At 40.0% G+C, this 12,778-nt stretch overlaps 1 protein-coding gene across 5 annotated transcripts in view; it reads left to right on the top strand.

The window, feature by feature from the left end:
* Positions 1 to 12,778, top strand: part of PLB1 (phospholipase B1) — an 85,274-nt gene that overhangs the window by 59,218 nt on the left and 13,278 nt on the right. For all 5 annotated transcript variants that reach the window (XM_013171069.3, XM_066993817.1, XM_013171072.3 and 2 more), the window contains 10 exons: positions 495 to 576; positions 1,049 to 1,153; positions 2,934 to 3,029; positions 4,164 to 4,235; positions 4,977 to 5,054; positions 7,078 to 7,138; positions 7,847 to 7,905; positions 9,860 to 9,918; positions 11,211 to 11,254; positions 12,421 to 12,520. In XM_013171069.3, coding sequence (XP_013026523.2) covers positions 495 to 576; positions 1,049 to 1,153; positions 2,934 to 3,029; positions 4,164 to 4,235; positions 4,977 to 5,054; positions 7,078 to 7,138; positions 7,847 to 7,905; positions 9,860 to 9,918; positions 11,211 to 11,254; positions 12,421 to 12,520 — 756 coding nt within the window. The remainder of the gene's footprint in view (positions 1 to 494; positions 577 to 1,048; positions 1,154 to 2,933; positions 3,030 to 4,163; positions 4,236 to 4,976; positions 5,055 to 7,077; positions 7,139 to 7,846; positions 7,906 to 9,859; positions 9,919 to 11,210; positions 11,255 to 12,420; positions 12,521 to 12,778) is intronic.

Genomic DNA, 12,778 nt, shown 5'->3' with positions numbered 1-12,778 from the left:
TAATGAATAATTTACATTCTTTGCTGATCCTCCAAACAGGAACAAATTCTGTATCTTGGGAAGGCAAAAGGAACTGTTGATTGGAAAGGTATCAACTCAGAGATAATACAGGCAGTAAATTTCAAAGATCTCTTTTCTAGTTCCAGAGGGAATGGCATGCGTCTCTCTCTATCAGGCTGCAGGGACTTTGGATGCCTTGAATGGGACAAACTGGCATCGTACAGTGTACCTCACCTTTATATGCCTGGGGGTGAAACCAAACTGGTATTAGAGTAGTATCGTTCATGTGAGGCGGAAAATAATCCAAGGAAAATAAGCCAAGGTTTGAAATGGTAAACAATGGCATGGACAATAAGACACTTTCACAGAAATTCAAGTGTACGAATTTCCTTGTTACTCCCATGTCATGAGGATGTTGGGTAGCAAAGGATGACTTGCATTCTAAAATATCTAATCCTCTCTGTTCTTGTTTTTTCCTCTAACCTCTCCCACAGTTATCTGTGTAGTTGTGTTCTCACAGGAGAAGAAAACTCAAAAAATTTAACGATGGTGAGGGAAGCCGTCAGAGCTTACCAGGTATGTTTATTAAGAGAGGTGCAGTTACTTTGCCTCCAGCTGAGATGAGCTTTTGATTACCAAGCAACCTGCCTGTTTATAGCAAATCATAGGGCACTTCGGGGTAAAATATTACTATGAGCTAAGCAGGAGTTAATTCGATGTTATCCAGAACACGATGTGATGAAAACCAGAAGTAAATCTCTTCAGAAAAATAGTGTTTCGTAATACAGATGGACAGGTGAGAGTTCAGTCACCAAAATCCTGTCCCTCACAACTGCAGTATTGTGTTGCAGCCTTCTCAGCCACTTTTACAAGGCTTACCTTTTGCCAACGTTTCTGTCTATTTCAGTTAACAAGCAGAAGCTTCCTAATGAATCTTGGGCTCTCTCTCTAAAAGAAAGAAACAAAAATGCAAACAACAACAACAACAAAACAGTTTTTATGCAGAGATGTTGATGGGTTATTGGTGGCTGTTTTTGGTTTCTTACAGCTTGGTGTTCAGGGACTGGTGGAGTCTGGCAGATACGACACTCATGAAAATTTCACAGTGATCATTCAGCCCTTCCTCCGAAATCCAAAGATTCCTCTTGGTCAGGTATAGTCTAAAGAGACTTCCGTATGCAAAGAACTAAATGTGGGTATCTAACCTTTACAGAAAGTATGCAAAATCGTTTCAGCTTGTCATGTGCTTTTCTTATTAGAACTTGTTGATTTTTAGTACAATAGATTAGTAGTACAATAGATTAGATTTCTTTGTGTAGATATCTGCTCTTCATTTTACATATTGTTCTGTCAGTATGAATTGCTTTTTTGGACAATGAATCAAAACCTGAATTAAGAGGTTGGTTTGTGTATGTTCTCAAGGATATGTAAATATGAAGAAAAATATAGCGTGATTAATAAAAGATGGAGGTATTAAGTTACAGTCCTTAAAGCAACCTAGCTGCATTGCTCACTGAAGACTAGAACATTGTCTCCTCTTCATGTCCCATAACTTATGTGGCTGACAGAAAGAAGAGTTTTCATATGATTTAGAGGAAATAGTAGTTTTATGTAGTGAGCCCTTTTTCCTGTTATTGGCAACTATATTTCAGTTCCTTGAATAAGTCCCAGCAAGCTATGAATCTAGGAAGTGATCTGTACCTTCTCTGAAACTGAAACGCCACTTGCCAATTTTCATGTAGATCGGTGCTTCCTTCTCTCACCTGGAAGTAAATGCAGATGCAGCAAAATATTGAACAGGGTTTGCCTTAGTATTATTGAACCAGTAGCTAGTGATAAGTTTGAAGAGTTTCAAATACTGCTACAGATAAAACTCTTGAATTTAGAAAACTGGTTGAAAACTTCACAGGTGAAAAAACAAACCAGGCTTTTATTTTTTTTTTTTATTTTTTTTTTTGATGAAGCTGGCTCCTGTGAAAAGCCATCCTTTAGGGGTTTTGGTACTAAGGTGAAGAACACAAAAATAAAAATAGGAGAAGCAAAATGTTTCTGAACTCTTTTTTATAGTCTCACAAGCATTAGCTGAGATTTTAAGGAAGTTCAGGGTGGTGTCTTTTCTTATCTCTCACAAAATTCAGATGTTCCTGAACTTAAAACTCTGCCTCTAAACTTGGCAAAAGATCAGATATAGATCCAAGTGCTAGTAGTCATCCTCGTTAGTTTGCTCAAACACACTGAATCAAAAACCTGCTCAAGTTTTGGGGGAGGACTGCTCTGAACAACAACAACAAAATGTTATTTCAGTTATCTGTGATCTAAACTCATTCTTGTCTCAATATTCACATGAAAGCCAAGGTATTTAAATGTCCAAGCCTTACCTCCTCCAGATGTCCCAGTATCTGTATTAAAGTACAGCTGTGCTTGGAAAGGAGACTGGTCAGTTTGACTGCCTTCTCTCAAGCACTTGTTTTTTTGCTCCTTTCAAGCTTGCAGAACTGACACAACTGTGAGAAGATGGATGGCTTCTGTTCCTTCCGGTACAATGTCTATAAGATACTCATTCACATGCAAAAGTACAGCAGAGCATAATGGTGCTGAGGCCGCCTGTTCTGATGTTGTGCCGAGGAGAGGATCCCATCTTTATCACAGAACGCAGAGAGAGACTAGATACCAAACTCAAAATGGTGTTTTTGCTGCTTCTTTCTGGATCTGTCCTTGGAAGCACATAAGCATTTCTAGCTAGGTTTTCTGGTAGCTAGTGGACCTGCTGAAGCATGCTTTATATCACCAGTTGATGAGGCTTTCCACATTGGAGTGACAAGAACAAGTAGAGTGAACCTCCTGCTACTGGCTCGGATCTGGCCTCAGCAATCTGAAGTTGGAGCTCTGTGAGTTCTTCTGCACTTACATGTACTTTATTCTTTCCCCTGTAGGACGGGCATCCTGATGTCTCCTACTTTTCACCTGACTGCTTCCATCCAAACCAGAAAGGCCATTCTCAGCTTGCCAGGGCTCTCTGGAATGCTCTGGTAAGGTGACAGGCTTTGCATACAACACAGTCTTTAGCTAGACCTGGCTACCGTTAAGATTATGTAATAAACATTGCAATGAAGTCCTAGATAACTCTGTAACATGGTAATAGGTCCCCAGCATTTGTTTCTTCTTTTCTAGTCAGATACCCTCAAATTTCTGCCTGCTCACAACCTAGAAGCTCTTGCCTCTTAGATTCTGTGGGGAAGGGAGGGGTGCTGTAAGTGCGTGATCAATCAGTCATGATTTCAGCTGAGCAGCTTGAAATCTATTTCACCCGTTGTCATGAAAGTCAGGATATTTACTAAGGATGATGTTTCTATGGGCTGATATGAGAAACCACCAAATAAAGAATTGTGACTACGTATGCCAATTTAAAATGGATTACTTAAAAGTGTTTTAAATCCTTTGTATTGTGAGAGTCTTACTAGGAATTAAAGTAGCTTTAATTCAGTTTAGCTTTACTACCTTTGAAAATGAATAAAACTTGGTAACAATGAGTCATAAAGATTGGTTAAGCAAACTCATTTTACTTAGGATTGTAGTGCAGTAGGAGTATGCATGCAGTCCAAGGCAGTATCTTAGATCCCAAATGGTAACTTCTTTATACTTTGGGGTAATGTCTTAGCTAAAATGATTGCCTGCAATCATCAAGCAGTACCTCTAATTAAATTTTGTTTAATCTTCTACATATAAACAGCCTTCTGTTGGAGCTGCCATCGTGCAACTTAGCAATAAAAACTGAGGGACTCTTAGTGTCTTCTCTTTTATGCAAGAGAACAGAGTTTACAACCTCGCCTTCTGGCAAAAGTCCAGGGTACTTCATGTGCCTGCCAAAATCATCCTGGAGTTTAAGCTGATCTAGCATAGCTCTCTACTTCCCTTTTTAAACTTCTTTCTAGAGTTGCTGTTTTGTTGCTCAGTTGCCATGTTCCTTCTGAGGAGCAAAGGCATTTCAGCCTTGGGTAAATCAAGGTCTGTAAATGCAGGCAGTTTAAAAAAAAAAGTTTAAAAAAAAAAAAACAAACTGAAAGGTGTGTTTAGATTCTTTTGGATAGAATTGTTATACAAATGTGAGATGAGCTGAGACAGCTACAAACTTTTGCTTATTTATTTATTTTTGTCCATCCTAGTTACAGCCTGTAGGCCAGAAAGCTGACTCATTTGACTTCATGGTTGACGCTGTCCTCAGCTGCCCGACTCAGGTAAATATCCCCATGTTGTGGAAGCTGGGTATCAGGCAGGCCTACGTGCTTGTGCAGCCTGCAGACAGCAGGGGTTCAATGTGTCTGGGGCAAGTTTGCTGAAAACTTTCCTCCTCTGCTTACCTCTGAATGAGCAGGTGCCATCAATGTACCTCCTCTGGTATCCCTCGGCCTTTTATTGTGCAGTGAATACTGACTGAGAACGTGCTGATTTGTGTGTTTTCAGTTTTAGCCTAAACAAATGTGCTTTTCTTCATTAATGCAGGCTCCATTAGTAGGGGACAAAACCAACTATGCAGTCTGTATAGCCTCACTATGCAGTCTGTATAGCCTCTTTTGGAGGGAAGAGAGTACCATATAGTAGTCAATCTTTTATTCCCCTCTGCTGACACAAGTCGAGGTTTCTCCAGAGCTTACATCAGTGTCTTTTGAAAGAATTAAACAGCCAATAATGTTTAATAATTTGTGGAAAGCTTAGGAGAGGGGAATGTTAAATTGCTAATTGGGATCTGGCATATGTCATTTTTGCCATAAGGTGCTAAACAAAAATCTTGCTTCTGAATTTTAAAGTAAGGAGAATGGTTTCAAAATATAGATACCTCTTTTGCAGCTTAGACAATTATTTTTTTGGTTTTTCTTGATGTCACTTGCTCTGGATTGTGCCATTGTTTTTTTTGCCTAATCTCTTTCTCTCTTTCTCTCTCTTCTTTTTTTTTTTTTTTAATTTCTTCTTTCTCCCAGGCTACACCCTTCCTGGCAACATATAAAAATAGCAACTACACCCATCCAACTGTGGTTCCCACCAGTGAGCCAGCAGAGGTAACTGTTGCATACTTTGCTGCATTTTAGACAAACTGTGCAAAACGGTCCCTGTTTGGTGACTGTTTGCACATCATCCTGAATTTATAAATGTGATAACCTGTTAGCAGTTTTCAGACAGAGAGGTCTATCTTGGATTGCATTGTTTTCTATGTAAATAAATGTTAAACTCTTCTTTTCCCAAAAGGCAGACAAAATTAATTGTATCAATTGGTGCAATTGTATTGAAATTTTTCTCTACAGTTAGTCACCCAAGGTGCATCATTAACGCATCCCGAACAGTAGGGGAAGAGAATTTAGGATCCTGAGTACCCAAATGATCTGAGGACTCTTGAGCCACTGTACTTCCATGCACTCAAGTGTGCTCAACCTGTAGAGGGCAGTCATCTTTACTTATTGGATTTGCTGCCAGCTGCAGAGGAGGTGACGGGGATTGGTCCTCCAAAGGATTCACTTTCCATGCTGACTGAGCAACTACCACAGGGCAGATTAAACAAACTGCAGAAACAAACTTTGTGTAGGACCTGAAGAAATGGGGCAGTAACTTGCTCTTGACAAATGGTTGCTGGCACGCAGATATTCTGCAAGGGTTGCTCCGTTTTGGTGATACAAGTATGGTTGGGGGTGGCAGTCAAAGTGGACTGGGGCTAGTTGGACATACCAGGGTCCTCATACCTAACTAAATTATGAAAATCTCTGAGAGTCTTGAGGGCTGCAAAGAGCAACCGCTAATATTGTTTCAACAAGCCATAGTTTGCAATGTTGAAATAGGATTTTTGTCTGTAGAGCTAAAATTATACCTTTAATGGATAATTCTTGCACTTACTGAATCTCAATGGCAATAGGTTTTGAAGTGATAAAGTAAAGAAGCAGTAGAGAGAGTAAAAGAACAGCTTCCTCTCTGATCTAAAAATACTCTCAGCAGTCCTTTCTAACTTCTGGAAGCATCCTTTAACTAGCTGGTTGATAGTAGAGTCTATTACACCATTATATAGGAGAACAGACACATTTATCTTGACGTTTTTTAATACTATCTGTGCTTTCTGAAGACCACTGGTCTGTGTAGTTTTTCTCTGAAAGGTAGAATTGTACAATCACAGAATAATTCAGGTTGGAAGGGAACCTTAAGGCATCCCTAGTCTAACCTCCTGCTCTAAGTAGGGTCAGGTCTGAGATCAGTATAAGCAGATATCTTTCCTCTTACAGGGACTGCCCATTACAACAGCTATAGTCTTTCCCTCACTGCCATCTTAGCTAACATTGGTGCTTACTACCAAAGAGCATGGGCAACACCTTCATCAGATGCCTCTGCTGGTGAATCAAGATATCAGTGATGTGTGGTTGCCTTGGTTTCATTATTGGTGGAATAAACATAATAGCTATGATACCTCCTACAAATGTATGGTAAAATCTGAGGCTGACAGTTCTCTTTTCTGAAACATCAGAGGGTTCAAATTCTCTTAAAATTTTATGTTCAGTGAAACAAGCGATTTTCAAAAACTTCCAGGAAAAGAATAGGGATGTACACAGGAAGCAGTAATAATGTAGTACGTGAATATAATGTAACTTTTGTTTACTTCTGTTTTCCTTGGATTTACATCTGGTATCTCTTTAGACAGAGCGGTACTTCAGACCTGAAGACCCTACCTCCTGGGTCATGGACAAAACACCCAGGCTATAGAGGAGGGAAAAAAATATATCCTTCTTATGAAGCCTTTGTTATAAGCAATATTTCTAGATGATATGTTTTGGCTTTGACAAAAAGATATGTTTTGGCTAGAAAATGTCACCAAAAGTTATTGATGTTTTGACAGCATTCCACAAAGAAGAGGACAGACTGGTCTTAAAGGTCTTTTCCCACCTAAACGATTCTATGATTCTTCGACTCTTCAGCTGTATAGGCACCAAAATAGGATCTATTTTTGAATTTGGTTTTGCCCTTTACTGTACAATTAAATTATATATGTATTCCACACTGTCTTTTAACCGTAACATGGCACAATTTGATAAACTCTCATTTCAGAACTGGGGCAGTGACCTGTCTTGTTTGGAACAGACTCCATCGAGTCGTGTCCCAACATCAGGTGAGAGTGAACTCCTGAGCTAAAATCCCGAATAGGAAAGATTTCACCCTTTGTTTGTTTGCTTTTGTTTTTTCAAGATCAATAAGGTCTTGAAACTGCAAATCTTTGATAGAAAGTAAACAATAAAAGCTAATATATTTAACTGCAAAGCAGGAAAGTCCATCCTGCCATACATGACAAGCTTTATAACACAGCAGGTGTGCTCTCTGTGGATAAATACAATTATGTTTATCAAATCCATATATTATGTATAGCAACATGGCAGATTAAAATTGCCTAGGTTGGTTAGCAGCTCAGCAGGTGTGATTTACCTGGTGAGCCTTGTCTGATAGGAAGCGCAGTAGCAGTGCTGTTCATAACTGGGAGGTTTTATGGGCAGATTGCTAATGGGAAGTATTGATCTACGACCCAAACCTTAGAAACCCTAAATATATCTAATCCATTTTCATTCTTTTCCTACATATGAAAAGCTGTTTTAAAGTCTATGTATTTCCTTGTTGGTTGAGTATACTGTTGCAAGCAAATGGCAAGAAGTTTCGCTTTTTGCCTAGCGGGTACATAGAACTTGAGGCTCATTCTCCCTAAAAGCCTGTAAAAATACCATCAGGTTGGAACTAATGACTTGGACCTTTATTCTGCTATTTATTCTGATAAATAGTATTTTGTGTCAGTTATCATTAATCATGATTCTTCTCCTACCTCTTTCAGTACATGAGCTACAACCTGCTGATATCAAAGTCATTGGCGCACTGGGAGATTCCCTAACTGTAAGTACTGCTGTGTTGCCAGGTTTAGAATGAGAAGAGTAAGCGTCAATTTCTACCTATACACGGTCATGTCAGGCAGAAAGCAAATTGCTTTGGCTTGGCAAAGCAAAGCTCATCTACCTGTGCCCCTTTGAGAAGAAATAGCCTGAAGGGATCTGAGTGGCACTGGCAATTGTATGATCCAGTAATGAATAATTCAGGTCAGGACAGAAATGGGATCATATTCTCCATTGCACAGAATCTATTCAAGTGTTTTTGAAAAGGAAGAGGGCTCCCTTATAGTAGTAGTATTTTCTGACATAAGAACAAGCAAGAGACATTTTTCATGCAATAAGAGGTCTTGCTGTAAATTCCTATGAAAATAACTGATAGCTGACCGAAGTGCTTCTCTCTTGAGACAGTTCTGACATTTCAGTATATCAGAATTTTGCTTTCAGCTGTTGCTTCCTGGATTAGGCACCTCTCAGTTAAAACTATGATGTATATCATGTATTGAGAAATGCACACTGAAAAGAATCGTCATAGAAAATAAAGGCCCCAGAAAAAGAATAACAGGAAATACTGCAGATCTGCACTGAAGTTTTTTGAGGAAAAAGTTCCAAAGTTACACAGCACTACAGAATTGTTCTGGCATGGGATGAAGGCAAATATTGGTGTCAACATGAATTGTAACTCCTGAGCTAAACGGGTGCTCGTTCTAGCAGCTTCAGCTCCTGTAGAGTTCAGAAGGAGTTGAATGGACTAAAGCCTTCAAATGGTCAGGCTTATCAACTGGCAGGTGTGCATGTCTTCACCTCCTCATTAACTCTGAAAACTGATTTTGGTGTTCCTGATGTAATCCTGGCTTCCTGCCTGCTGAGCTTTGAGCTTTTCTTAGAAGACCTCAGTAATGATCCTGCAAGCCTCCCTTCTATCCATGGCTACAACACTTAAAATTAATTGCTTGATTTCCTCCCCCTAGTGCACACATCTCTTCTTTAAATTTTCATTCTTCAATATGTGAAATTTCTCGGAGATCCCTAATAATAAGGGCCAGACTCTGATGCTTGAGGACTTTGTCTCAACAGCTGAGCAAGGCAATTCGCATACTGCTATTATTCATGAGGTTCTTATTAGTTGCCATTGCTGCAGAAAGGTGTGACATTTTTTATGGGAAGTAGTGCTGGTTGGGGCTGGGGCTGGGGCTGGGGGGGGAAGGACACAAATAGGGGGAAGGACTGTCCAACTTCTCAGCGCCATTGCACAGTGAAAGCAAAAGATATGCCGACACACTTATCTGTATTGGCAAAAAAAGAGCCTGCCTACACCTCACTCAGTCTGCGTGTTAGACTAGCAGACTGGGTCCCAGAAGAGAAAAGTGGGTTTTGCACCAAAGATTTGTTTTCTTGGCAGATTAAAAGCCAGCTCCTCTACTGATTTATTTACAGCTAAACTGGCAGGGAATTTTTCATCAGTGTTTTTCCCTGGATTATTAAGTCTCTCAAAATCGGCTTTCTTCAGGAAATGCCAGAATGAAGCATTTTCCATTAGAAAAATCCAAACAAATAGAAAGCTGTAAATGTTAATCTGGGTCCCCCAGGGTTGCTGAAACTAATATTAGAGTTGTAGTTCCAAAGCAATATGTCTTTGGCCTTACAGCCTGATGTCCTCTGGCCGGGCTATATCTCCTCTGATGCTCCAAGGTCTGTTGACTAGATGAAATGCTTTTGAATATGAGGAGAAGGCCATGAATTTGAAGTGTAGGAGATGCAGTGCAGGGCTGACTGGGGGCAGTGTATGCTGGGGAATAAGAAGATGGAACACTTATGCTGTAACAGAGATACTGAAAAAAAAAATGTCTGGATGCAGAATAACGTTACCATTAGCACTTCCAAATCACATTGTCTGTCCTATCTAAACTTGTAGCACCTTTTCCTTGTAGTATTTTATAAACGATTCTTTCCATCCTTTCCAGACTGCTGTAGGAGCCCGCTCAACCGACCTACAAACAGATTGGAGGGGACTTTCCTGGAGGTAAAAAACAAACAAACAAAAAAAAAAAAAAAAAAACAAAACCTCAGTTTCCTTTCCGGCATTTTTGTCCACAGACACAGTTAAAAGTGCAGGTCACCTGGTTGAGTAGTTACATACTGAAAAAAATGGAAATGAGATGTCCCACACAAAGGGGTGTGCTGACACAGCTGTAGTAGCTAAATTCTACTTCTATCAAACCAATTTCTCCCTGCTGAGAGTAAATACAGGGGTAGGGTAGGATGCTGAGAGTGATTATGCTGGCTAAGGCCTTGGGGAGTCAGAACTGGAAGAGAGAGGGAGTGATTTTTGTGTTGTTAGTTTTGTGTTTGTGTGCTTGTTTTATTTTTTTAACCAGACCTGACTGCTACCAGCAGGCTCCTGTGCCCCCGTCTGGCAGTACTAGATTATTAATATGAGTAAATTATTTCAACTTCCTACTAGTCCCTCTGGAATTTATTCAAAATATTGCTGCTGTTGTTGTGATTATCTAATACAGTGTCTAACACTAGAAAATCTAAGTGAGTGTGGATTGGCATGAACACTGAACACGGTGAGAACACCGCATGCACATTCAGTGAAGATATCCCAAATATATTTGCGGTTACAAAGTGGGCAACGACAATATATATTAGGGTGGATATGAGTCTCAATGTCCACAGCAGAGTGGAAGGAAACTGCCTATTTCATGTAGGCAAAAGTACGTATGGTAGATAAGCAAGTGTATGTTTATTCATCTTTCTTTTCTCCACTCTACCCCCACCCTAAATGTATATGCAAGCGTAGACATCTCAGAGGGCCTGACAGAGGTGGTATAAGAAAGTATTGGCTTGTTACAAAGATGTTATTTGAATAGTAGAGGCAGAGGCTTTTTTTCGTAATCAACACTGCAGAATCCTAAATAGGTGGTTAATGAGCATTTAATGCAGTCTCTCTTCTATGCATAACTGCACACAAATGTAATTTCAACAAGGTCACATAGAGCAACGTTGGTGAGGAAAAATGCCTTTCTGTGATGGGCATCCCAGCATGTCCGTATGAAAAATTATTTCTCCAGTATGCTCAATTCCTAGTTTGGCATAGTTTCTACCTTAGCTGAAACCCTGCTTGATTTAATCTGAAATCTCCTTTCAGTACTTTCCCTGAATTCCTACTTGTCCTGTGGTTTATATTCATGGTTCTGTTTGAGGTTAGTCTTTTTACCTTCCTGGGCTGCTACAGCAACATATGGTGACAGCAAGACAGATGGTTGCAGAACTAAACCTACTTCGTGATTCTGTTCTTTCCCTTTGTAGTATCGGAGGTGATGAGACCCTCGAGACCCGAACTACTTTACCTAGTGAGTATCTTGGAAAACCAATGTGAGTGAAAGGCAAGGCGAGTAATTACTCTGAAAGTAGTCCAAGTAGATGCTAGGAAACATCTGGAAATGATCACACTTTCCTCCCAGACAGCGGGGGGTGCCCATCTGTTGTGGATATGAGCAGTTCATGAGAGTCACAGCTGAAACCCAGACTGACCTTCCTAGCTGTAAAGCTGATTCAGCCCCTCCACATCACAGGATCTGCATGTGACGGTTGCATCCTTTTGATACAAATGATGAGGAGTAAATGTGCTGAAGGTGGCAGAAGTTCCTGCCAGATCTGTCCCTTCTTTATTTCATTTTGTGCTTTCCAATGACAGACTGTAATGGCTGTGGGCAAATTACGAGTTATGAAACAATTAGCGATCCATTTAGAAAAGATTGTTGATAAGGTTGTGGTTTCCTGGTGACTTCTCCCAGTGACTTTGAATTGGTAGATCACATTGAAAAAATCTAAAAATACTATAAATTTCTTGTCGTAGCATTCTGTGTAACTGGTTCCTGTAGTTGCCATAGAAACCACTAAGTGGTCAGTGTGACTATAAATTAGAGGGGAATTGGTTCACAGTGGTTCTTCTATTTATACACGATCCGTGCTGTGGAGCAGTTTGAAAATACCTGACATTGTTGGTAATAAGATCTGATATGTAACATGACAAGCATCATGTTTAAGGAAAAATAGAAAATACATTTCACCATGTATACAGCACTGTAATTGAGACTCTGCAAAGAGGTTTCAGACTGCACTACAGACACAACAAAATAGTTTTCAGGCACCACGCTTCACTGCTGAGGGTTTCAGTGAAGCCTATAAACATGAATAGAATTCACTTCTCTGCAATAAATATTAACTTAATGAGAAGCTGGAGGACTGGGAGGTAGAGGGCTGCATTTGGGGCATCTGCTCCTGTTACGTGAAGGGAAGTAACCACGATTACTCAGGCACTCACACTCAAGAACACTGAATTCCCTGGGAGCTGTGTGATTTTAGGGTTGCCAGGCCCTGGCTCCTCAAGGCCACAGGGAGAAATGATTTTGTACTGAAGTCGACACAGTAACTGAAGTCTCCGAGGCAGGTGTGTCTATAGCAACAATGCTGGTTGTACTGTGGATGGCTGAACATTGTGTCTTCTCTTTTTAAGATATCTTGAAAAAATTCAGTCCAAACATCTTTGGCTTTTCCACTGGTAGCAGTAAGGAAACAGCTGGGTTCAACGCTGCACAGAAAGGTGCCACTGCACGGTAAGTGCAATTGTGGCCAAGAAAGGGTAAAGCAGGTAGGAGAGAAATGATGGACTGGCAGATTATCTTTGAACTGTACGTTAAGGCTGAGTTAATGCCGATGATTTACTTGTACTGTACGTGTTTCTGTGGTTTGATTACTGATTACATATTTTTAAATCCAGTATTTGGGGGATTTAATTTTTAAGTTTTCTAAACTAGAGACAGAGAGAAACTCCCTTTCTTCATTTGACCTCTGTGCAGAATTTCTGAGTCAAT

The sequence above is a fragment of the Anser cygnoides genome, chromosome 3, assembly GCF_040182565.1.
Source record: "Anser cygnoides isolate HZ-2024a breed goose chromosome 3, Taihu_goose_T2T_genome, whole genome shotgun sequence".
Taxonomy (NCBI): Eukaryota; Metazoa; Chordata; class Aves; order Anseriformes; family Anatidae; genus Anser; species Anser cygnoides.
This window is presented reverse-complemented; position numbering and strand designations above follow the sequence as displayed.